The sequence below is a fragment of the Symphalangus syndactylus genome, chromosome 23 (genome assembly GCF_028878055.3).
Source record: "Symphalangus syndactylus isolate Jambi chromosome 23, NHGRI_mSymSyn1-v2.1_pri, whole genome shotgun sequence".
In the NCBI taxonomy this organism is placed as follows: Eukaryota; Metazoa; Chordata; class Mammalia; order Primates; family Hylobatidae; genus Symphalangus; species Symphalangus syndactylus.
Window position 1 is genome coordinate 25,734,754 of NC_072445.2, and position 22,729 is coordinate 25,757,482.

At 38.0% G+C, this 22,729-nt stretch overlaps 1 protein-coding gene across 5 annotated transcripts in view; it reads left to right on the plus strand.

Moving 5' to 3' along the window:
• Nucleotides 1-22,729, plus strand: part of EFHC1 (EF-hand domain containing 1) — a 172,269-nt gene that overhangs the window by 116,897 nt on the left and 32,643 nt on the right. For 4 of the 5 annotated variants that reach the window (XR_008654341.2, XM_063632143.1, XM_055264453.2 and 1 more), the window contains 4 exons: nucleotides 1,410-1,550; nucleotides 10,374-10,587; nucleotides 10,976-11,123; nucleotides 21,447-21,657. Coding sequence is in view for 3 of the 5 variants with exons in the window: in XM_063632143.1 (XP_063488213.1) it covers nucleotides 1,410-1,550; nucleotides 10,374-10,587; nucleotides 10,976-11,123; nucleotides 21,447-21,657 (714 nt within the window). In the remaining 2 variants the exon portion in view is untranslated. Of the gene's footprint in view, nucleotides 1-1,409; nucleotides 1,551-10,373; nucleotides 10,588-10,975; nucleotides 11,124-12,862; nucleotides 12,978-21,446; nucleotides 21,658-22,729 lie in introns of those variants that run through there. The other variant, XR_008654342.2, reaches the window with a different exon arrangement.

The window sequence follows — 22,729 nt, forward strand, 5'->3', positions numbered from 1 at the left end:
ATTTGTAGCAGAGTCTAGAGGGATAAAGCTAGAGCCAAGCCAGTGCAGGGATAGAAGCAGATATGAAATGGATATATTCAATTTGAGAGGCATGGCACTTCTAAGTCACGCTTCTCTGCTAGATCAGGAATAAGTAAACATAAATGCAATAGCCAGATGTGTTTTCTGTCAGGCTGGCTCCATCTGGAGGCATGCTGGTAAGGAAAAGAAAGAAACCAGAACTAGGAGAGCTAATCTGCTATGGAGACTGCCCCTGAAAGCAGTTTCTGAAGGTTATGGTACTCTGGGGTTCTAAGTGTACTACTAGCTTGGTTGAAGATGTCCAGACAGAAACTCTGGTAAGTGGATCATATGAGCAGGATTATCTAGGAGTGATGATATCCATAGTCAGATGAGTGTTCATCTAGTTTACAACAGGACCCACCCAAGCAGTAGCTTGAAGTATGAGAAGCAAGATGCCAGGATACCATGCATATGGACTGATACTTAGGGAAGGTCTTTATTCCAGGCAGGGGAAGTGAGTATATTCAGGAAAAACAGGTAAAGTCTGTTAAAATACAATAGGAATTTGAGAAGAAGGCCCAGAGGCTTTATAGCTACCTTCTTATTGCAAAATCCTTCAACCCTCAGTGACCTCCCTACTGGCCCCCCAGCCAGGATGCTCTCATTGTGTGTTGTTGGTACAAGTGCAAAGCAAGTTCAGATACCACCACTATGCAGTTTCTGCCTAGCCTCCAGAGAAATCTCAGATGCTTAGCATGTAGGCCGTCAGCTCAGGGTTCCTCTGTCCATAGTAACCTGTAAATTCATTGAGTAGTGGTTTTGCAAATGAAGCAAATTAGGTCATTTTCCATCTGCTAAATCCACTAGTCATATTCTAACCATGATTATCACATTAACTACAGTCCCAGCAAGTGATTTTGGGGTCAGCGTTCCAAGCAGTATGCCGTGGACAAATTTAATAGTCCTTTGTTGTTGAAGAAATACTCTGTTATGGATGGTACTAGGGACTATATGGACTTACTTGTTAAAGTTCCTGAAAATAATATATAAAAAGATTTTGTGGAGGTATATACAAGAGAAAGTGTGTGCTACACAGGACCCTCACTGGGGTGGGACTAGGTCCTGCTTTTGTAGTAAGGGGTCAGTGGACATCAGCAATAGTTTCTCTCTAGCCCTGAGAGTTACTTTAGAGCATCATTAGTTACTTCTGTGATCAGTGAACATGATGCAAAATCCACAAAGAGGAAGGGGATAAGTGATATGTTATTTTTTCTGACTATATTTATGTAGAAAATATATTTGCGTAAGTATTTTCTAGAGTTTTTTCTTTAAACTTATAGTTACCTTTAATGTAATCTTAACACAAGTAGCATCTGCCTTACTTCTTGCTTCCTATATATCTCCAGGAGTTGCCTCCTTATAACGGTTTTGGACTAGTGGAAGATTCTGCTCAGAATTGTTTTGCTCTCATTCCAAAAGCTCCAAAAAAAGATGTTATGAAAATGCTGGTGAATAATAACAAGGTGCTTCGTTATTTGGCTGTACTGGTGAGGCTAATTTTTATATACTAAAGATTCTCTTCTATCTCAGTACTGTGTACAATTGTTTATTTTGTCTGTAAGCTGTAGATTAACAGCTGTCAGAGTTATGTGTTGACTCAACCAACCATTGTGTCTAGTACCCAGCCTTCAGGGAGGTTGCATAGTATTAAGTATGGTGCCCCTGAACTAAGACCTAGGTGAAGTCCTATCTCTCCCAAGAATCTTTCTTAAGATCATTAATCTCTCACTCTTACACCTCAAATGTTGACAGACCTTTTGCCTCTATGAAATTGCTTAAAATTCAAACCATGTGTGTATCTGTGTGGCTTTTTGGTATACTGTGATTTCCTTGAGGTTAGGGACCATGTCTTAGTAAGTTTTGCGTTTATCTGTGATATCTTGCCTGATATCTTGAGAGGTTATGTGTCTAATAGTTAAGAGCATGGAGTTGGAAATAGACATACACTCAAATTCTGCATATCCCATTAATTAGCAGATTGTATGACAGAAGTTACTGATAGAAATTCAAAGTATAAGGTCTTTAAAATGGAAAAAAAATGTAGAATAGGAACCTAACCATTTTATTGGAAATATGGACATAAATAGCAGAAGTTGAAATAAGTTATGTCTGGGAATAGGAATTAGGAGCTGGGGTTAGGAGGTGTCAGGTGACTTTTCAAACTATATACATGTATTTGAAAAGATAAAAGCTAAGGTAAAGACAACTGAATAATAGATTTTAGAAAACGATTGTACAAAGCTTTAAATAAAAAGAGAGTTCTGGCTAAAAACAAAATTTTTTAAGAAAACAACAAAACAGCAAAATGTAGGCCAACTAGAACACTCTCCATAAGAATTCTGACCAATAAAGGTTTTGTAGTACTAGATTCTTTCAGTTACTGTTAAAATTCAAGCAGCTTGTTGAATTATTATATGGTAACTATAACTCCTTAAGGGCAGGAATCATGTCTTTCTAGACTTTATAGGTACTCAGTAACTGTTTGTTCAGTAGGCAAAAGAATTTATATCTGCACACATTATCCATGAGTAAGGCAATATAATATTGTACCCATTTTATGTTTCAAAACTTAAGAAACAGAAAGGCTAATTGTCTTGTCCCAGGTCCAGTGCTGCTTAGACAGGGGTAGGACTAGAACTCAGCCTTCTGGCTTTCAACCCAGTATTCTTTTGATGAAGAACCAGTATAATACTTAGGATTAGAAAAGGGAAAGGAACTCCTATGAGTTTGTAAACTGCAAAATTGTAAGCTTACCTTTGATAATGAAAAACCTGGAAAAATTAATACAAAGTTGATTACAAAAATGGCTATGAATAGTGTTAGATATTGCTAAATGAGGAGAAAAGATAAATTTCTTTTGATTGCAGCCTTCTGTACTCACAAGCAACCTGGTCAAACATGATATATCACAAAAAGTTAAAGCATTTACAGAGGACTTCTATTTCTAGCAATGATAGACCAAATAATTTGGATCAGCCCTCTTGCTAAGGTGTGTGTTTGTGTGTATGTGTATGTGTATGTGTGTTAGCACTTGAAGGTGCTGAACAACTAGCAAGATGTGAAGAATAATAGAGCAAGAACCAGGGGAACAATGAGAACCACAGAAGTGAACCTGACATTTGGGTTCATTTTTCCACTAGGCGTATTTGCTGATTCCAGAAGACCCACCTGTGAGGACAAACATTGGAATCTATTTAGGGCCTGTCAAAGGCAGAAGCTCCTGGTACACCCTCTGTGCTTAAGTCTGTCTGTAGCTAATCTTTGAAGGGACTATTGTCTGGCTTTGAATTATCATAGTCCCTGATTGTCTCAGTTTTACAAATCAGATTAAGGTGATCCTGGATTATAATAACCCCAGGTGACTGTCAGAAGCAAACAAATTCTCTGCAGATGACATCATTTTCAGCTTCAATTTATTTCTACAATTTTAAAAATACAATGTGTGGCACTCACAAAAACAATATTAATAATACAATGTTCAGAAACAAGACAAGATAACATAAAGAAAAGTGACCAGAAATAAGAGACAATAGAATATACTTACAGGGATTTCAGATACTGGCACTATGAAACTTAAACTTAAGCCAGGAGCAGTGGCTCACACCTGTAATCCCAGCACTTTGGGAGGCCAAGGAGGGCGGATCACTTGAGGTCAGGAATTTGAGACCAGCCTGGCCAACATGCTGAAACCCTGCATCTACTAAAAAAATACAAAAATTAGCCAGGCATGGTGGCATGCACCTGTAATCCCAGGTACTCAGGAGGTTGAGATATGAGAATCACTTGAACCCAGGAGGCGGAGGTTGCAGTGAGCCAAGATTGCACCACTGTACTCCAGCCTGGGTGACAGAGCAAGACTCCGTCTAAAAATAAAATAAAATAAATAAATAACTAATAATTAAAAAAAAAATTTTTAAAAACCTTTGTTTACCATGTTTAAGGAGATAAAGAATAAGATTATTTCAGCAAAGAATGAGAAATAAGCCAAAAAAGTCTATTTCAGTTTTGAAACATCATCACATTAACAGAATAAAAGAGAAAAATTAGATTTTGAAAAGCGTTTGCTAAAATCAATCTAATATGATTTAAAAATAAAACTCACATATACCCCTGAACTTAAAATAAAAGTTTAAAAAAGTAAAAATGAAAGAAAACAAAACTTTTAATTAAAAAAAAAGAATAAAAGAGAGTTTCCTTAATCTGTTAAAGGTTATGTATGCAAAGTCTACTGCAGACGGCTTACTTAGTGATGAAATGTTGAAAGGGTACTTTCTAAGATTAGGAACAAGGCAAGACTGCTATCACCCCTTCTGGTCCACATTGTTCTGGAAGTCCTAGCTGGAACAGTGAAATAGGAAGCGAATAAACAAGTATATGGATTGAAGAGGAAAAAATAAAATTGTCATTATCCAAAATGAACAATTGTATATATAGAAAATAAAGAATCTACCTTCTACATCAGGGAAGTCAATATACAAATAGCAACAAAGAAAACATAAAGTTAAAAAATACCACTTACTATAGCATCAAAAATATTAAATTCCTAGGTATAAATTCCTTAGCATAATATTTTAGGTGTTACATACAAATGATATGTAACACCTAAAAGATGTATCTTTATCATGCAAGAGATATGTAATATCTTTTACATACAAGAGATATGTAACACCTAGGTGTTACATATCTTTTAGGTGTTACATACAAAAACACTTTAGGTGTTACATATCTTTTAGGTGTTACATACAAAAGATATGTTACATACAAAAATATGTAACACCTAAAATATTATTGAGAGAAAATTAAGAAGACATAAATAAATGAAGGGATATGCCATGTTCATTGGCTAGAAAATTCGTTATTATAAAAATATTTTCCCCAAATTGATCTATGGTTTAAAAGCAATTCCAGTCAAAAAATCCAAAAATGTTTTTATTTTTACCGACAAATTGATTCTGTAATTTAAGTGGAGAGGCAAAGCACCAGGAATAGCCAAGATACTCTTGGAGAAGAGCAAGATCAGTGGATTTTGCTCACAAAAATATCACTCTGTATTAAAAGTCACAGTAATTAAAATAACATGTTACTGATGCAAGGATAGACAAACCAGTGGAACAGATTAGACAGCCCAGGAAAAGACATATGACAAACACAGCACTGCAGAGGGGCTGGGAAAGGAAGATGTTTCTAATCAGTGATAGCAAACAATTAGATATTCATGTAACAGAAAAGAAGAAAATTTGACCTCCATCTCACTCCAAAAGTGGAAATCAAGTCTAGGTAGATTGAAAATCTAAATGTGAAAGGTAAAACAATAAAACTTCTTAGCAATAAATAATCTTAACATTATAGCAGGGAAATATTTAGTTAGTTGGATACAAAAAAGTGGTCATGTTTTAAAAATGGATAAATGGCGGGGCGCAGTGGTTCATGCCTGTAATCCCAGCACTTTGGGAGACCAAGGTGGGCAGATTGCCCCAGCTCAGGAGTTTGAGACCAGCATGGCCAACATGGTGAAACCCTGACCCTACTAAAAATACAAAAAATTAGCTGGGCATGATAGTGCATGCCTGTAGTCCCAGCTACTTGGGAGGCTGAGGCAGGAGAATCACTTGAGTCTGGGGGGTGGAGGTTGCAGTGAGCCGAGACTGAGCCACTTCACTTTAGCCTGGGTGACAGAGCGAGGCTCTGTCTCCTAAATAAATAAATAAATTAATTAATTAAATTAAATGGATAAATTTGATTATATTAAGATGAAGAATTTCTGTTCTTCCAAAAAACACCATTAAGAGTGTAAAAAAAGGCAAGCTTCAAGTGGGAGCAGATGTTTAATACAGAAATCAACCAAGATCTTATATTCAGAATATATAAAGAACACTCTGAAATCATTAAGAAAAATGAGCAAGAAACTTGAACAGGCATTTCACAAAAGAGGATATCCAAGAGGCAACCAAACATATAAGAAGGGCCAGGTACAGTGACTCATACCTGTTTTCCCAGCACTTTGGGAGGCCGAGGCAGGAAGATTGCTTGAAGGCAGCCTGGGTAACATAATGAGACCCTGTCTCTACAAAGATGAAAAAATAAGTTAATTGGGCTTGGTGGCATGTGCCTATAGTCCCTGCTACCTGGGACACTAAGGCGGGAGGATCACTTGAACCCAGGAGTTCGAAGCTGCAATGAGCTATGATCCTGCCACTGCACTCCAACCCGGCCAACAGAGGCTGTCTTTAAAAATATGTACATATGAGAAGTTGCTTAGCTTCGTTAGTAACTAAAGAAGTGCAGATTACAATCATAGTGAGTTGCCTCTACCCACCCATCAGAATCATTAATATGTTGATGAGAATATGGAACCATAGGAACTCTCATACTCTTTACTGAGAGAGTATACCCACTTTGTAAAACAGTTTGGCATAATGTATTTACTAGATTGTGCTAAGGGTGCAATATATGTTCACCAAAAGATAAGAACGTTTATAATAGCATAATTCATAATAGCAAAAATAGACCTAAATGTCTACCTACAAGAGACTGGATAAGTTATGGTATATTTGTGTCATAATTTGATTTCTGTTCAATGAAAATTAATGAACTACAGCTACTAATAAACAACATGGCTAAATCACATAAACACAATTTTGAATGTAAGAATCCAGACACAAAAGAATGCATACATATTATGTAATTTCATTTATATGAAGATTAAAAAGCAGACAAAACAAAACTTTGTGGATGTCTGCTTTGTAGCAAAACTAAAGAAAACCATACAGTTCAAGGCAATGGCCTGTTTGGTGGGGGAAGGATAGAATATTGATTGGGAGGTTCTGTCAGCGTTTTGTTTCTCAACCTGGATGGTGGTTATATGGGTGTTCACTTTATTAAAATTCTTTCGTCTGTGCATTGTGATATTTTTATTGTTGTTTTGTTTTTTTTTTTTTTTTTTTGCAGTTTTCTCTCTGTGTTACTGCTCACAGTAAAAAATTTTAAAAGAAAGCCAACAGAACTATTAGTAAAGAAATAGTGGATACCTTTATGTGGGCAGGAAAAAAGAAGTAATATCCTGGTCATGGTAATTTTCAGATGTTTTCCTCTGACCTATTTGGTGAAATAGAGAATGTATTCATTAGACTCATCACAAAAGTTCTTGAGGAAGAAAGGTGCTTGACAATAAGGGGAAAAGGTTTACGAGTGAGGTGGGGACTTCAAAAGAAAATATATGGAAATTCAAAAAGAAAGGAGTATGCTACAGAAATGATCAGAGACAAATTAATTAAATCCCATGGAGGTCAGGCAAAGACACTGGATGTGTTCTGAGAAAATAACATACCAAATCCTAGTAGGCAATTGGTGCTTAAGTAAAAATATGGTGGTAAACTCTCTGGGACTGAGAGTGGAGTGCTGGCTGAGAAACTTGGCAAAGCTTTGGAAGAACATAAGAAATATGATTTGAACCGTGATCTTCAAAGCAGCTGAATGTCTTCCAAGAGATATGCAAGACAGTACCATCTGTGATGTTTGTTAAGAAAATATTACAGCTTCTGTTTATTTTGTTTACTATGAGTGCATTTATTTTATAGCCTCTGATATTTTTATATGTTCCTTTTAATGCACAAACTATATTTATATAGAACAACATATGTTTAATTATTAATTCATTCAACAAATATTAAAGGACTATTCTGGGCTAGATATGGTTCTAGATACCAAAGGTGCAGTGGAGAATAAGATAGACAAATATTTGCTCTCATTCTAGTTGACATTCTAGTCGAATACATTGTATAAGGATAGGTAGTAACATGTGCTGTAAAAAATAAAACGAGACAGAGAATGATGGGGAAGGGGCTCATTTATATCAGCAGAATGGGGAAAGCCTCTCTGAGGAGGTCATAGCAGAGCAGAAACCAAACGAATAGCTGAGGGAGCCAGCCAGGGGAATATCTGAGAGAGCTTCATGTAAGACCGAGACAGTGTGCAGTGAATGGAGGGCAAAAAGGTGGAAATGACAGGTCGGGGGCCAGTCAGGGCTCTGCAACCAGTGGTATAACAAGGCCAGAGGAATGGGCTGATAGGAGCAGTCCAGGTAACAAGAAAGTATAGATAACAAGCTGCAGAGAATTTAAAAATAAAACCAACTAAAAGTTGGTCTGTTTCTTCTTATCATGTGCCTGTAATTCTAAACAACATTAGTGATACTCATCCCCAAAGGGATGGCTCCTCCATACAGTAGAATTTCAGTTAATTAATGTAAAAGAAAAGTGGGAAGTAGAAAAATTATCATTAGGCACACACTGCTGTAATCACGGTTGCAGATAAGATCCAGCAATGGCTGCTAAAATTAGTGGGAAAACCTTTGAGGAGACACAGGATTCCCATAATCTCAAAACATCTCCCCCAAGATGTTTTGTAATTGCAAAGAAATATGGTAACTTTAAGGGAAGAAATCCAGCAGAAACCTTAACTAAGTGATCAAGGTCAGTGTTATCCATAATAAGATATATTGACATCATAAACTCCCTGGTATACACTAAAGACATGATATCTTTTCTGGGATACTTTTGCCAAAAATGCAAAAATGAGATGCCTGAGGAACATTCAAGAAAATAATTGATGAGTAGTCTTCAAAAGCATCAAAGTCATGAAAGAGAAGGGCAGATTGAGGAACTATCTATCACATATTGGAGGAGACTAAAGAGAAATAATAACTAAATGCAATGTGGGATCCTGGATGGGATCCTGAAACAAAAAGAGCATTTGTGAGAAACATAGTTTATTTACTAATATTGTACTATTGTTATTTTCCTGGTTCAGATAATTGTACTAATGGCTATATAGGATGTTAACATTAGGAGAAACTTGGTGAGGGGAGTGAGAATTCTCTGTAATGTTTATGCTTTTCTATAAATGTAAACCTCATTCCCAATAAAGACAATAATTTTTTTAAAGTTTTATAGTACTCTTTCCTGCCATAGTAAACCATTACCATTGTCCCCCCACCAACCCCCTGGTATACCCCTGCTTAGGAGTTTGTATTTTATTCTAAGTGTGATAGAAATTCTTTGAAGGCTTGAGAGCAGAGGAGTGATATGATTTGATTTTTATTAACTATATTGTGGTTGTTTATTTAACATTTATATTTTCATTACATGGGTGTACAATCCAAATGATTTGGAGACTATTAGATGAAGGAATGATATGAGAAAATTATTTCACTAAGAGAAAAATCTAATGACTTCTTTTTTTTTTTTTTTTTTTTTTTTTTGAGACGGAGTCTCGCTCTGTCGCCCAGGCTGGAGTGCAGTGGCGCGATCTCGGCTCACTGCAAGCTCCGCCTCCCGGGTTCACGCCATTCTCCCGTCTCAGCCTCTCCGAGTAGCTGGGACTACAGGCGCCCGCCACCACGCCCGGCTAATTTTTTGTATTTTTAGTAGAGACGGGGTTTCACCGTGGTCTCGATCTCCTGACCTCGTGATCCGCCCGCCTCGGCCTCCCAAAGTGCTGGGATTACAAGCGTGAGCCACCGCGCCCGGCCATGACTTCTTTAATAGATAAGGAATTATTACACAAACAATCCCATGGTCTTAATGAGAAGATGTGCTACAGTTACAATATGAGCGGATTTTAGTCAGGAATAAGCAAATCTGTATTAAGGTTTGTTGAAACTGGAATTTCTTCCTTAGGGGTTGTGTGATCACTCTGCAATTTGATTTAGAAAAAGTCTTGTCTACAAGGTAGTTTCTCAGAATCACTTTCAATTCTTTGATTTTATATTACTCTTATCCCTTCTTTTTGAATTTTATTTTTTACATTATGTATATAAATTGATTTGCTTAAAAAATAAAACCTTGCATAATCATCTTAGTGTTCATGAAGTTGAACATAATGTCAGCCAACAGGTCTCAACTAGCAGCCTGTGGTCAGAATGTAGCCCACATATATGTTCTAGCATACTGTGTTTATTTGGGCTTCATGGTGCTTTAAAAGAGTTGGAGTAAGTACTTTAAAATCAGAGGTTTAAAATAATAATCCACATTTTTATCTTTTGAAAAACTGAAAGATCCAGCAACATTAGGCCTACATTCTCACAAGGCAACAATTGAGTTGCGTTGGTGTGACCTCCCTTGGGAAGCCTCCCTTAGATGAGGCATGTTCTTCCCAGAGACGCCAGAGGTTCCCCATAGATGGTTTGTTTATATTGTAAGAACCCAGACTGCTTCATTTATATCCTATACCTGGCCCCTATAGGCATTTACGTTTGCACGTCTGCATAGACCATGAACCTTCATAATATCCTCTTTTCTTCACCTTTGTAGGAATCCCCCATCCCAGAAGACAAAGACCGCAGATTTGTCTTCTCTTACTTTCTAGCTACCGACATGATCAGTATCTTTGAGCCTCCTGTTCGCAATTCTGGTATCATTGGGGGCAAGTACCTTCACAGGACTAAAGTTGTTAAACCATACTCTACAGTGGACAACCCTATCTACTATGGCCCCAGTGACTTCTTCATTGGTGCTGTGATTGAGGGTAGGTCTAAACACAGTCCAGAATTTCCTACTGGCTGCCTGAATGAGTTCTTAATTGGAATTTAATTCATTTAACCTTGTAAGAGGCAATTAGATTGTATTGCAACTGAGATAATGCTACTATCCTTGTATATATGGTATAATGTGTTAATCACCTTCCTAATCAATTAAACTCTAAGTTGATTGCATTTGTTGGCTACAGATGTCGACAATAAGTTTTGTGAATACTGAGCAAACGACTGCATATTAGTATGTTGTTTAAAGAAAGCTCATTAGTTTCTGTCATAAATGCATACCTGTAAATTTATCATTGGAGGGTTAATACTATTTTACTCCTGATTGCGTAAGAGAACATCACCAAGCTAAGTGTGTTGCTACCTTCTCTCCAGTGTTTGGTCACCGGTTCATCATCCTTGATACAGACGAGTATGTTTTGAAATACATGGAGAGCAATGCTGCCCAGTCTTCGCCAGAAGCACTCGCATCAATTCAGAACCATGTCCGAAAGCGAGAAGCACCTGCTCCAGAATCAGAAAGGTGTGTGTTTGATTGCTAGGGTTTGGCACACTCAAGATATTTAGGAAGTAATTCTTGAGAAAACAAATGAGTAATCACATTTTAGATTTTCCAATTTCTCTCACCAGGTGGGAATTATTAGATATAAACAGAAGGTTCCCTGTGTCAATGTAATAACTAGTAACTTAGAACTTTTTCAACTTCATTTATTTAGCAAATACAGTTGACCCTTGAACAATGTGGGACTTAGGGGTACCAGCTTCCCTCCACAGCTGAAAATTCATGTATAACTTTTGACACCCCAAAACTTAACTACTAATAGCCTACTTTTGACTGTAAGCCTTACTGATAACATAAACAGTTGATTAACACATATTTTCTGTCGTGTGTATTGCATCCTGTATTCTTACAATACAGCAAGCTAGAGAAAATAAAATTAAGAAAATCATAAGAAACAGAAAATTATTTACTATTCATTAAGTGGAAGTGGATCATCTTAGAGGTCTTCATCCTCATCTTCGTGTTGAGTAGGCTGAGAAGGATGGATTGGTTTTGCTGTCTAAAGGGTGGCAAAGCAGAAGAAAATCCAGGTTTTAGTGGGCCTGTGCAATGCAAATTCTTGTCGTTCAAGGGTCAGCTATAATTATTAAATGCCTATTATGTGTCAGAGACTATCACCAGGCCCTTGGACTTTTATCAGTAAACAAAAAAGAAGTTGCTGCCCACATTGAGTTGACCTTCCAAGCAGCAGGATATAGACAATAATACAAATAAATTATACAGTATATTGGGTGATGAATGCTGTAAAAATTGGAGCAAATTAAGAGTAATAAGTGTTTCTGGAGAGTGGCAGTAGGTTGTGAAGGTAGGTCAGGGTAGGTGGTTGTACCTTGAGGTGACATTGAACAAACACTTGAGGGGAGTTAGCTGATTGGATTTCTGGAGGAAGTGCTTTTCAGGAAGAGGAAATGGTGCATGCAAAGGCCCTAAATACTAGCATATTTTACTTAAAATACTCAAGGAACATTGGGAAGAAGTAGGCCAGTGAGGGTGGCTGAAATGGAGTGAGTGAGAGGAAGAGGAGTAAGAGATGGAATTAGAAAATTAACAATGGGCTAGATTGTGTAGGACTTACTAGTTCTTTGGAAAGGTGCTGGCTTTTTTCTCTGAATGAAATGAGCCATTGGGAGCAGGGGCATCTGAATAGAGGAGTAGCAAGATTTGACATATATTTTAAAAGAACTATCCTGGCTGTTGTGTTGAAAATAGATTAGGAGAGAGATTAGTTAAGAGACTTTCAGTATTCCAGGCAAGAGACGATGATGTCTGGGCCCAGGATGGTGGTATCAGTGGAGGTGGGGAGAAGTGGTCTGATTTGGATATATTTTGAAGGTAGCACCAGTTGGATTTCAGACAGATTTTCTAGGGGATGTGAGGGGAAGAGAATAGTTAAGGATGACTCCAAGATGTTTGGCCTGAGCAACTGGAAGGAAGAAATTGTGATCACCTGAGATGGGGAAGATGTGGGATGTGGATAGAGCAGTTGCCTTCTTTGTTGGTTGGGGTGGGGATTTCAGTTCTGGATATATCGTATATTAGGTTTAAGACAGCGAAGTAGAGACCATATAGTCTGTTGGATATGTAAATCTGGAGTTTGAGTGAGAGGTCTGGGCTGGCGATGAGTTGTTGGCATATAGTGGTATTTTAGGCTGTGAGACTGCATGATCTCTCTCTCTCTCTCTCTCTCTCTCTGTCGACAGGATGTCGCTCTGTACCCAGGCTGGCATGCAATGCCGATAGTGGAATAAGAGCTCACTGCAGCCTCAAACTCCTGACATCCTCCCACTTCAGCTTCCCAAGTAGCTGGAACTACAGGTGCACGCCACTATTCCTAGCTAATTTTTAAATTTTCAGTAGAGACAGGGGTCTCAGTTTGTTGCCCAGAACTCCTGGGCTCAGGTGATTCTACCTCCTTGGCCTCCCAAAGTGCTAGGATTACAGGCGTGAGCCATTGCCCCTGGCCTGGATGAAATCTCTAAAGGAGTTAGTGTAGCTAAAGAAAAGAATGGCTCTGAGAACTAAGCTCTGGGGTCCACCAACACTTACAGTTAGGGAGACTGAAAAGGAAAATCAATAAAGCAGGAAAAAAATGTGGTATCCTGGATGCCAAATGAAGGGGTAGCGTAGGACTCTAAAAGATAACATGCAAAACAATTCTAATAATCAAAGGGAAAATGTACAATTGTTCTGTGCCCTTTAAAAATTTTTGTCACTGCCAGGCGCGGTGGCTCATGCCTGTAATCCCAGCACTTTGGGAGGCCGAGGTGGGCGGATCATGAGGTCAGGAGTTCAATACCAGCCTGACCAACATGGTGAAACCGCGTCTCTGCTAAAAATACAAAAAAATTAGCTAGGCATGGTGGTGTGCACCTGTAATCCCAGCTACTCAGGAGGCTGAGGCAGGAGAATCACTTGAACCCAGGAGGCGTAGGTTGCAGTGAGCCAAGATTGCGCCACTGCACTCCAGCCTGGGCGACAGAGCAAGGCTCCCTCTCAAAAAAAAAAAAAAAAAAAATTGTCACAACATTAAAAACTTTGATGGTTATAAATGTATAAGGACATGAAAAAATAGTAAAGCTAATTTTTACTTAGCACATTGTAATTTAAAACATTGATAACATTAAGAATTAAAGTGTTTTATTTCTTTATAAAAACTTTATCAAAAGTGGTTTGAGCAGCACTTGCCTACTTCTCATTGTATAACTTATGATGCAGACTGAACATCTGTTCTATGCCTTGGTGAATTGTCATATTCCTGTTTAAGATTGGATCAACTTCCAACATTTTATGATTTTTGCTTTCAGTGTTATAAAATATGTCTTAGACTTCCTTTAATGAAAATGAGATATCTCTGAGAGTTCTTTTAATGTGAAGCATTTTACAGTCATCTGGGATATCTTCATTGTTTTCATTACAACCACTTTTCTCATTTATGTTGATAGGTTTGCCTTCACCAGTTTCCACTGGCTGCACATCCAGAGTCTCTTGAAAGGCAGCTGTGTCGACATTCCTACAGTCAGCTTTCTCTTCTGTAACTCCATTTATATTTGACTTGAATTCACTTCTTGCATCTTTGCTGTACTTTCATCCTTATTGACCAATTCTCTCTTTTGATTTTCCATTTTTGTAAAATACAGTTTGTGTATCACTGAGAGACAAGGAGGCAACATAGCTACACATTTTACTGTCTGCGTGAACTATAAAACAAATATACAGTGACTAGTCACCAACAGACTTTGAAAGAAGTGATGTAATTGTCACTGATTGTGATATGCATCTGTTTAATTACATTGTAGTTAGTGGACTAAAGTCCTGACAGATAAGTTTGTACTTTATGCAATTACTCATAGTTAATAACTGTGTTAACTGAAATTTGAACCATGTTGTTGGGGGAATGGGTTATTTTACTAAATGGTGGTAATCGCAATTCATGCGTCTTGGAACTGTGCAAACTGAGAAATGCCTTCGTATCAAGGAAGACAGACTTGATGGAGGACAGGTGAGCTTCAGAATTAGGGCTCAGCCAGGGAGAGTTACTGGCTTTTCCCAAGAAAGAATTCCAGGGAGAGCTGGTGCTGTTAAACAGCAACTGTTTTTAAGCAACAGTGTGCAGCAGCAGCTGAGGTTCTGCTCCTTGTAGAGTAGGGATACCCCATAGGCATTGTGCCCAGAATTGTAGCTCAAAGGCAGTTCTGCACTCATATTATGCAGAAATTTCCAGGAAAAGGGTGGTAACTTCCAGGTGTTCGCGTCATTGCTGTGGAAAGGGGTGGTTACTTCCGGATGTTGTCATGGCAATGGTAAACTGATATGGCACACTGGTGGGCATGCCTTATGGAAAGCTGCCTCTGCCCCAGACCTATTTTAACTAGTCCTCAATTTGGTCCTGTGTCCGAGCCGAGCCTCCAGAGTCGAGTCCCACTTCCTACCTCAGAATGATTCATTATGTCAAATGGGGATTTAGCAATATTAAGGGAATTGGGGACCTTGGAGTCCTTAATGAGGAGTTTCAGTGGAATGGGAAGACGGGGAAAACCTGATGGCAGTAGATTTAAGAGAGAATGGGAGAGAGGAATTCTGGATCAGAGTGGAGAGACTACTCTTTTGGGGAGGTTTGGTGCAAAGGACAACAGAGAAATGGGGCAGCAGCTGGCAGAGAAAGTGAAGTCAGGAGAAGGTTTTGTTTTATTTTGTTTTTGCTTTTGTTTTAACATAGAAGAAATAGCATGTTTGTATGTTAATGGGAATGATTCCATAGAGAGGAAAACATTGATAAGTGTGTGAGAGAGCGGGGAGAATTTCTGGAGTTTGTGAGAGGATGGGGTTTAGTATGAGAGGAGGAATTGGCTTCAGATAGTAGCACTAACCATTCACCTAGGGCAGTATTTCTCAAACTTTCTGGTCTCGAGACACCTTTATACCCTTAAAAATTATTGAGGGCCCCAAAGAGTTTTTATGTGTTTATATCTATTGCTATTTAGCATATTAGAAATTGTATCTGAAAAATTTTCTAATATTAATTTATTTTGAAAACAATAAACCCATTTCATGTCAACACAAATAACATAATTTTGTGAAAAAAAACTATTTTTACAAACAAAAAAAATTTAGTGAGAAGAGTGATATTGCTTTACATTTTTGCAAACCTCTTAATGTCTGACTTACTTAGTAATAGAAGATGACTGGATTTTCATGTGCTTTTGTGTTCTGCCTGCTGTGATAGCCTGTGTTGTGTGACCTTTGGAAAACTCCATTGTGCACTTGTGGGAAAACAAGAGTAAAAAGACAAATAATGACTAAGTATTATCACAAGAATAATTTTGACTTCACAGACCCCTGAAGGGTCTTGGGAACCTCCACGGGTCCTGGGATTACTCTTTAAAACCTTGATCTAGGGCAGCAGGCAAAAGGCAGCATACGTGGGTTCAGATTCTGGTAGGTGGGTAGATATTGGGAGGCCCTTGTGATTGTTTCGTGATAGTAGTGCAGTTGAAAGAGTGAGGATAGAGGGAGATGTTGGAGGTTTCAAGAGAGAGGAGAAGTTATGAAATGCTCTATTTTATTGAATATATAAATATCAATAAAATGAATATAAAATAAAATTTAAAACAACATATTTTAGCTACTACTAAGAAAGAAAAAATTGCCAAATATAATCCATATCATTAATTGAAAATGCATGTTAATTCCAGAGATGTTAAAATGTAAAAAAAAAAAAATTGTCTCATTTCATGGACACATCTTTAAAAAAAAAAAGCCTCAGGACTTAAACAAATATGACAGCTGTCCAGGAAAGTGGAGGCTGAACGGACTAGAGAAGCATAGTTTGGTGGTTGGACAGCATTAAAGGCCCACTTCATATTCATAGTCATATATTTAATTCAAGTACTTCCCGAAAGTTTTTTTCTGTAATTGTCCCTTGTTTATGCAAATACCAGCAGACACTGGAAAGCTTCTTGCTTCAGCATACCACTAATTAAATCATCTTTAAAATTTTTTTAAATTTAGTAATTTAAGTTTTTAAAAATGTAGTAATGAGGAAAAGATACCACTGTGACTCTTAGACTATGATATCAGTAAAAATAAGGAGAAATTCAAATTTTAAGTTGCCATATGGATATGGTTTGTTTGGCCGCACCAAGCCTTGTGTTGAAATCTGATCCCCAGTGTTGGAGATGGGCCTCATGGAAGGTGTCTGGATCCTGAGGGCAGATCCATCATAAATGGCTTGGTGCCATTCTCATAGGAATGAGTTCTCACTTGTAGTTCCCATGAGAACTGTTGTGGAAAAGAGCCTGGCACCACCTACTCTCTCTCTCTTGCCTCTTCTCTTATCATGTGATCTCTGCACATGTCTGCTCCCCTTCCCCTTCCACCATGAAGGGAAGCAGCCTGACATTTTCACTAGAAGCAAATGTTGGTACCATGTTCCTTATACAGTCTGCAGAACTCTGAGCCAAATAAGCCTCTGTTTTTTTTTTAAATAAATTACCAGCCTCAGTTATTTCATAGCAACACAAATGGACTACGATATGGGTTAAGAGATCCATTGCCATCCTCATTTTGATCCTCACCCCCGCCCTTCTTCTCTTGTTATGGGTCAGAGAGATGAGTTAGGAAAAACACATGGAGACGATACAAATCCACTGTCGCATCTTCTGTTTCTCTTAGCTATTCTGCATTTAGCTCCCGACTCACCCATCTGATAAAGAATCCTGCTCTAAGGAAATGCAGTTATAAATGTATTTTGCCACTCATTGCAAAGAGTCATGAAAGGGGATCATGAGTACTTGTCAGACCAGTACTTTTTATGTCAATTGTCAGTTCTAAGATGATGAAATTTGGAGTTGGCCATTTGCTTTCTCTGAGCCAGAAAATTAGAATAATGCATAGGTAACTGAGTATTAACTTCATCTTCAAGTTCTTAAATACTCTTTGGGTTTGGGGTCCTCCACTGCAGTATTTTGAACTTAGACTTAAGGACAGCAAATGCACACACTTATTAACCCACCCTCCACAGGAAATCCACATGTGTGAATAGCATAGATACATACACACACTTGTTCATATGTATTATTCCTGTTCCATTAACATGCCCATTTGTGCACTTCAGCTTCAAGAGGCCCCTACTCACTTACTCAGTTACCTTTTTAATCCTTTTCTTTTTCACTTCTAGCTACTTTTCCCATGAGAATTTTCCAAATATTCTCATTTCCTTTTCCATTTTCTTTAAGGAAATGGAAGTAATTGGTTTCAAATATGAGATCAAATGATCCAACGTGGGCTTCATCAGTTTTCTCACTCTTTATCTTAGAATGTTTCTCTACTATCACTCTTCTTCTCTTTACCTTCTTTTGTCAGAGATAAGTAACTCCTCCTATTTCTTCACATCTAATTCTTCTATTTTGTGTCTGTAACCACTTCCCTCCTGACTGCTCCAGAATCTTTTTGACTTTTTTAAATGACTGCTTCATAAATTGCTTTCTTGAAGGTCATTGATTGTTTCCAAGTATAATGGACTCTTCTCATTTAGTCATTAATTCAACAGATATTTGAGCTTATACCATATACCAAACTTTATATTAAATGCTTAGGCAATTATATGAGAGAATAGGGAGCTCACAATCTAGAGAAGGGTTGGCATTTTTTTTTTTTTTTTTTTTTTTTAGTGAAGGGACAGGTAGTAAATTGTTTAGGCTTTGTGGGTCAGTCATACCTTCTTTGGCATGACTACTCAACTCTACCCTTACAGCATGAAAGCAGCCATAGACAATACATAAATGAATAGGAATGGCTGTATTTCAATAAAATTTTATGTATAAAAAATAGGCAGCAGGTTGGCTTTGGCCTCGGTGTCATAGTTTGCTGACCCCTTGGTCTAGTCTTTAGTTTTTCTGATCTACATATAATATTGATTACTCTTTATCACCCCTCTTTTGAAATCCTCTCTTGAGTTCTGGAAATTCAAAGTTTCTGGTAGTCCTACCTCTCTTAAAGCCTATTGTGTGTGTCTTTCCTACTTCTGTCTACTAGGTTGGCATTTCTCAAGGTCCTGTTTTTGGTCCTCTTGCTTGCCTTCTCTATACTTTCTCGACATTGCAGTATCTGAATTGCTCTCCGTTCTGCTGAATCTATTTTCAACATGTCTGTCCATCTGAGCCACCAGCATCTCTCACTTTGTACAACTAAAAATGAAGCCATTGTCATTTTCATCTTTCTAGCACACCTGCTCTTCCTTATTCCTTCTTTTTGCTTATCTGTCTCATTTTCTAAGTGGAGGACTTTGCCAGGATGCTCATAGCAAAATATTCTAAGAGCACACAGAAAACTGTGACATCCCTCTTACCTCTGGAAGATTAGCCATTCTATAAAACATGTTCACTTTTATGGAAGTTAAGGAAGGTCATTGGAGGGCTTGGCAGAGTCTTCACCCAGCATGTTAGGACCTCCAGCCACCTCTCAGTTGGCAGTCCCTGTTGGGCATAGCCAGCTGGTCCCTCTGTTTTCTTGTTGACCCATGTGAGCAAACCTTGCCCTGTAACTTGCAGCTCTTTTCCAGAATGTGCCCTGACTTGGGCTTTGGCAATAAAGTAGGGGCTGTAACTTTAACTAGCTCTTCCTTAAACAGTACCACCTGTTGTCATCTATCTGTGAATTTACTCCATCTTGCTCAAAGGCAGCAGATGCCATGAGTGTTTTTCCTGCTGTATAAAGGGGAATGGGAATCTGGCTTCTTTGGGAAAGGGAGAGTTATTGTCTCTTTCCCCAAATGATTGGATGATCACATTTTAACTTTATATGTTTCATGGCTCTAGTTCTTGGAAACACATAGAAGATTGAGGCTTGACTGCTTTCTGCCACTAAAATAGCTCACTGGTGGTCATGATAATTTAGTATATATGATTTGAATTACATTCATCAGATAAACATATTCTGCTTCTAATAATTAATAATGCCAGAGAGCATTTAGATATTGGGGATTATTACAACAATTTTTATTGTTCTTGGCTTACTACAAAAGTAACACATGACCAGAATTTGAAAATTTAGGGAATAAAAATCTAGGTAATACAAATGGAAATAAACAAAAATTTTTGAAAATCTTATAACTCAGAGATAACTACTTCTAATATTTTGTTTTTAAAGATGCATATAAAGTGGAAAATTCTGTAATACTATTTTGCTTTTTTCACTTGATAGTCTATCATGAACCCTTGTGAAATGAAATATTTTAAGACACAGATATGAAGGGACCAAGGAAAAGCTTTGCTCCTACCCCATCTTTCATGTAACTACTTCTTACCCTCCACTCTCCATAGGTAACTACCTCTTTCATTGATTTTTTTGAATATCTTTTCAGAGTTTCTTTAAATAATATAAGCAACTTTAAGTATATACTCTTATTCCCCCACAACTTTTATAACACAAGGTAACACTCTATACATACTTTTATGTCTTGAGTTTCTCACTAAAAATGTCTTTATACTGTTTCTGCAGCGTTGTCAATGGCTACAGTATTATTCTGTTGCTTTATTGTAGTGTAAATTATTTAATTCCCTATTTTTGGACATTTAGGCTATCTCAAAACAATCTTATAGTTGTATCTTTGCATACAACCCATGATTATTTCCTTAGGATAAATTATTTGAGACTATTTGCTGGACTTTTGCTTCATGTTTCCAAATTTTTCCTGAAAGGTTATTCCACTTTATACCTTCCCCAGCAAGACTTGCCAGCAGGTAAAAGAGGGAAATAAGTTAAAAAGAGGTGATTTGCAACAGTGAACTTTAAAAATATTATACACAAGAAAAATAAATACAGAAAAGCAATGGTAGATTGATAGTTTTCAAGTTATGGAAGGAGAGGAATTCAGTGAGAGGTGACTGGGCATAATTCAGAGAATATGTTGGAACTGGAGTGGGATGTGAGTGCTAGTCTTGCCGCTGACATGGGATCTGGGATCAGTCACTCGGGTCTTCAAGTGTGTTTTCTCATCACTGAAAGAGGGAAGAATGCTCACTGAGTTTATTTGGCCCATTTTGTTCTAAAAGGATTTATGAAGATGAAATATGAGAGAATCTTTCAGCTCAAAAATTTTTAATTTTATAACTGTACCTTCATGTTCAGAGGAAATAAAAATTGAGCCTCTACTTATTGTGGTTGTTTTTTGAAGGGTTAGACCTCTCTCTTCCCAACACCCTGTGTTACTATTCTCTCTTAATTTCAGTAAATGCTGAGCCCAAAACTTCTCACTCTACCTCACAGAGCAATCTCTTAGCTTCCATAGATAACCTTTCACAAAATTCAGTGTTAATTGGAGAGGGAATAATATTAAAACTATAAAAGGTTGATTCTTGGCTACAGATCTATATCTATATATTTATATCTATATCTGTAATCTCTATATATATATCACTCAGGCATTTAGTTGTAGATGAGGAAACATTAATCTGCAACAGTAGTAAGAGACAATGATGTGATTCCCACAGATACCAAATTTGGCATGGTGGTGGTATTAGATTTGCCTCCTTGTGGTGCAGTGATTAACAGATGGCAGGAAAGGAGGCTGAGCAAGAAGGGAGGAAATTCAAAAACTGCCCCCAGTCAGGCCTTCCTGAAGTGGAGGTCACAGCCCTGTGGGCAAGTGTTCAGTTATTGGTCAGCTCAATCTCAAAGCTATGATTAGAAGCTTCCCTGATTTCATCAAGTAAGAACTTTGGTCACTGAGATGAGATTGATCAAGAATAAATACCATGTGCTGTCATTTCCTTCCTTTCTCTACAGCAAGCAAACTGAAAAGGATCCAGGCGTGCAGGAATTGGAAGCATTAATAGACACAATTCAGAAGGAACTGAAAGATCACTCATGCAAAGACAACATTCGTGAGGCATTTCAAATTTATGACAAGGAAGCTTCAGGATATGTGGACAGAGACATGTTCTTTAAAATCTGTGAATCGCTTAACGTCCCAGTGGATGACTCCTTGGTTAAGGAGGTCAGTATGAATTACTCTTCTGAGTTGATTGCAGAGGCTAAGCACTGATCATTCTTTCCTAAAGGCAATTGTATGTGTATTTCACTATAACTGGGCCAGATTTAGGGTGTTCAGATCAGATCTACTATTCTGTCCTGATTAGGTATTGCCCATTGATTCTAGCATTGGCATTCTTTTCTAATTGCTGTTGCAGGGCATCTCTGTAAGTGGGCCTGGGGCTGAACAACACAGAGTGGTTACTAGACCAATATGTCAGGACTGAAGAAGGGCAACAGAGACGATCAGGAGGGGCAGCTACCAAGGGGAGACTCAAGGATAAGTTGATTGAGCAGACTGGTTGGCAGCCTTTGATACCCTTCACAGCTGATGCCTACACTGGCCCATCAGTAGGGTTAGCATGGAAGAAGGCGTGACCACTGCGGGAGGGCTGTGGCATCTGTCAGTAGTAATGGTAGCATGGCCAGCAGCTGATGGAGAAAGGGCATGGAAGTTTTCTTCCTTGAATTTTCATAAGTGAGTTGAAGGGGGACTTTCATGCCTTTTCTTCATTATAAACCCTTTAGCCAGGGTTCCCTTGGAAGTCAGAACAAAGTCCCCCTGAGAAATGCCAAGGACTGTGGCTTATTATCATTGAGAAATTCTTACTGATTAAAAATATTGAGGTTCTGTAGGCCTTTTTAAAGATCTTTTAGCCAAAACAGGTGTTCAGAATTTAAGAGTCATTTAGGAAAGAGTTTGGTTTAGGGCTAGTGACTAGGTTGGAGATGAGGATTTTTCATAGACAGAAACATTAGCAGGGAGTAAGTAGGAGGGCAGATAGAAGAGTATTTGTTCATGTGGACCAAACACACATTTAGCTCCCCAAATTTTAGGTTGACAGCATGCCCAACTTTTGATTTTCAAATTCATACTCTGATGTGGGAACTGACATGGGAGAGAGGGATAGCAGTCATTGGCAAGTGGAGCAGGGAAGTGGGGGTGGGACAGATTTGCACGTCTTATAAAAATAACCACAGAAAATCAGTCTGTTACCAGTCACAGTTGAGTTTCAAGGACACAGGTTGAGCAGTGG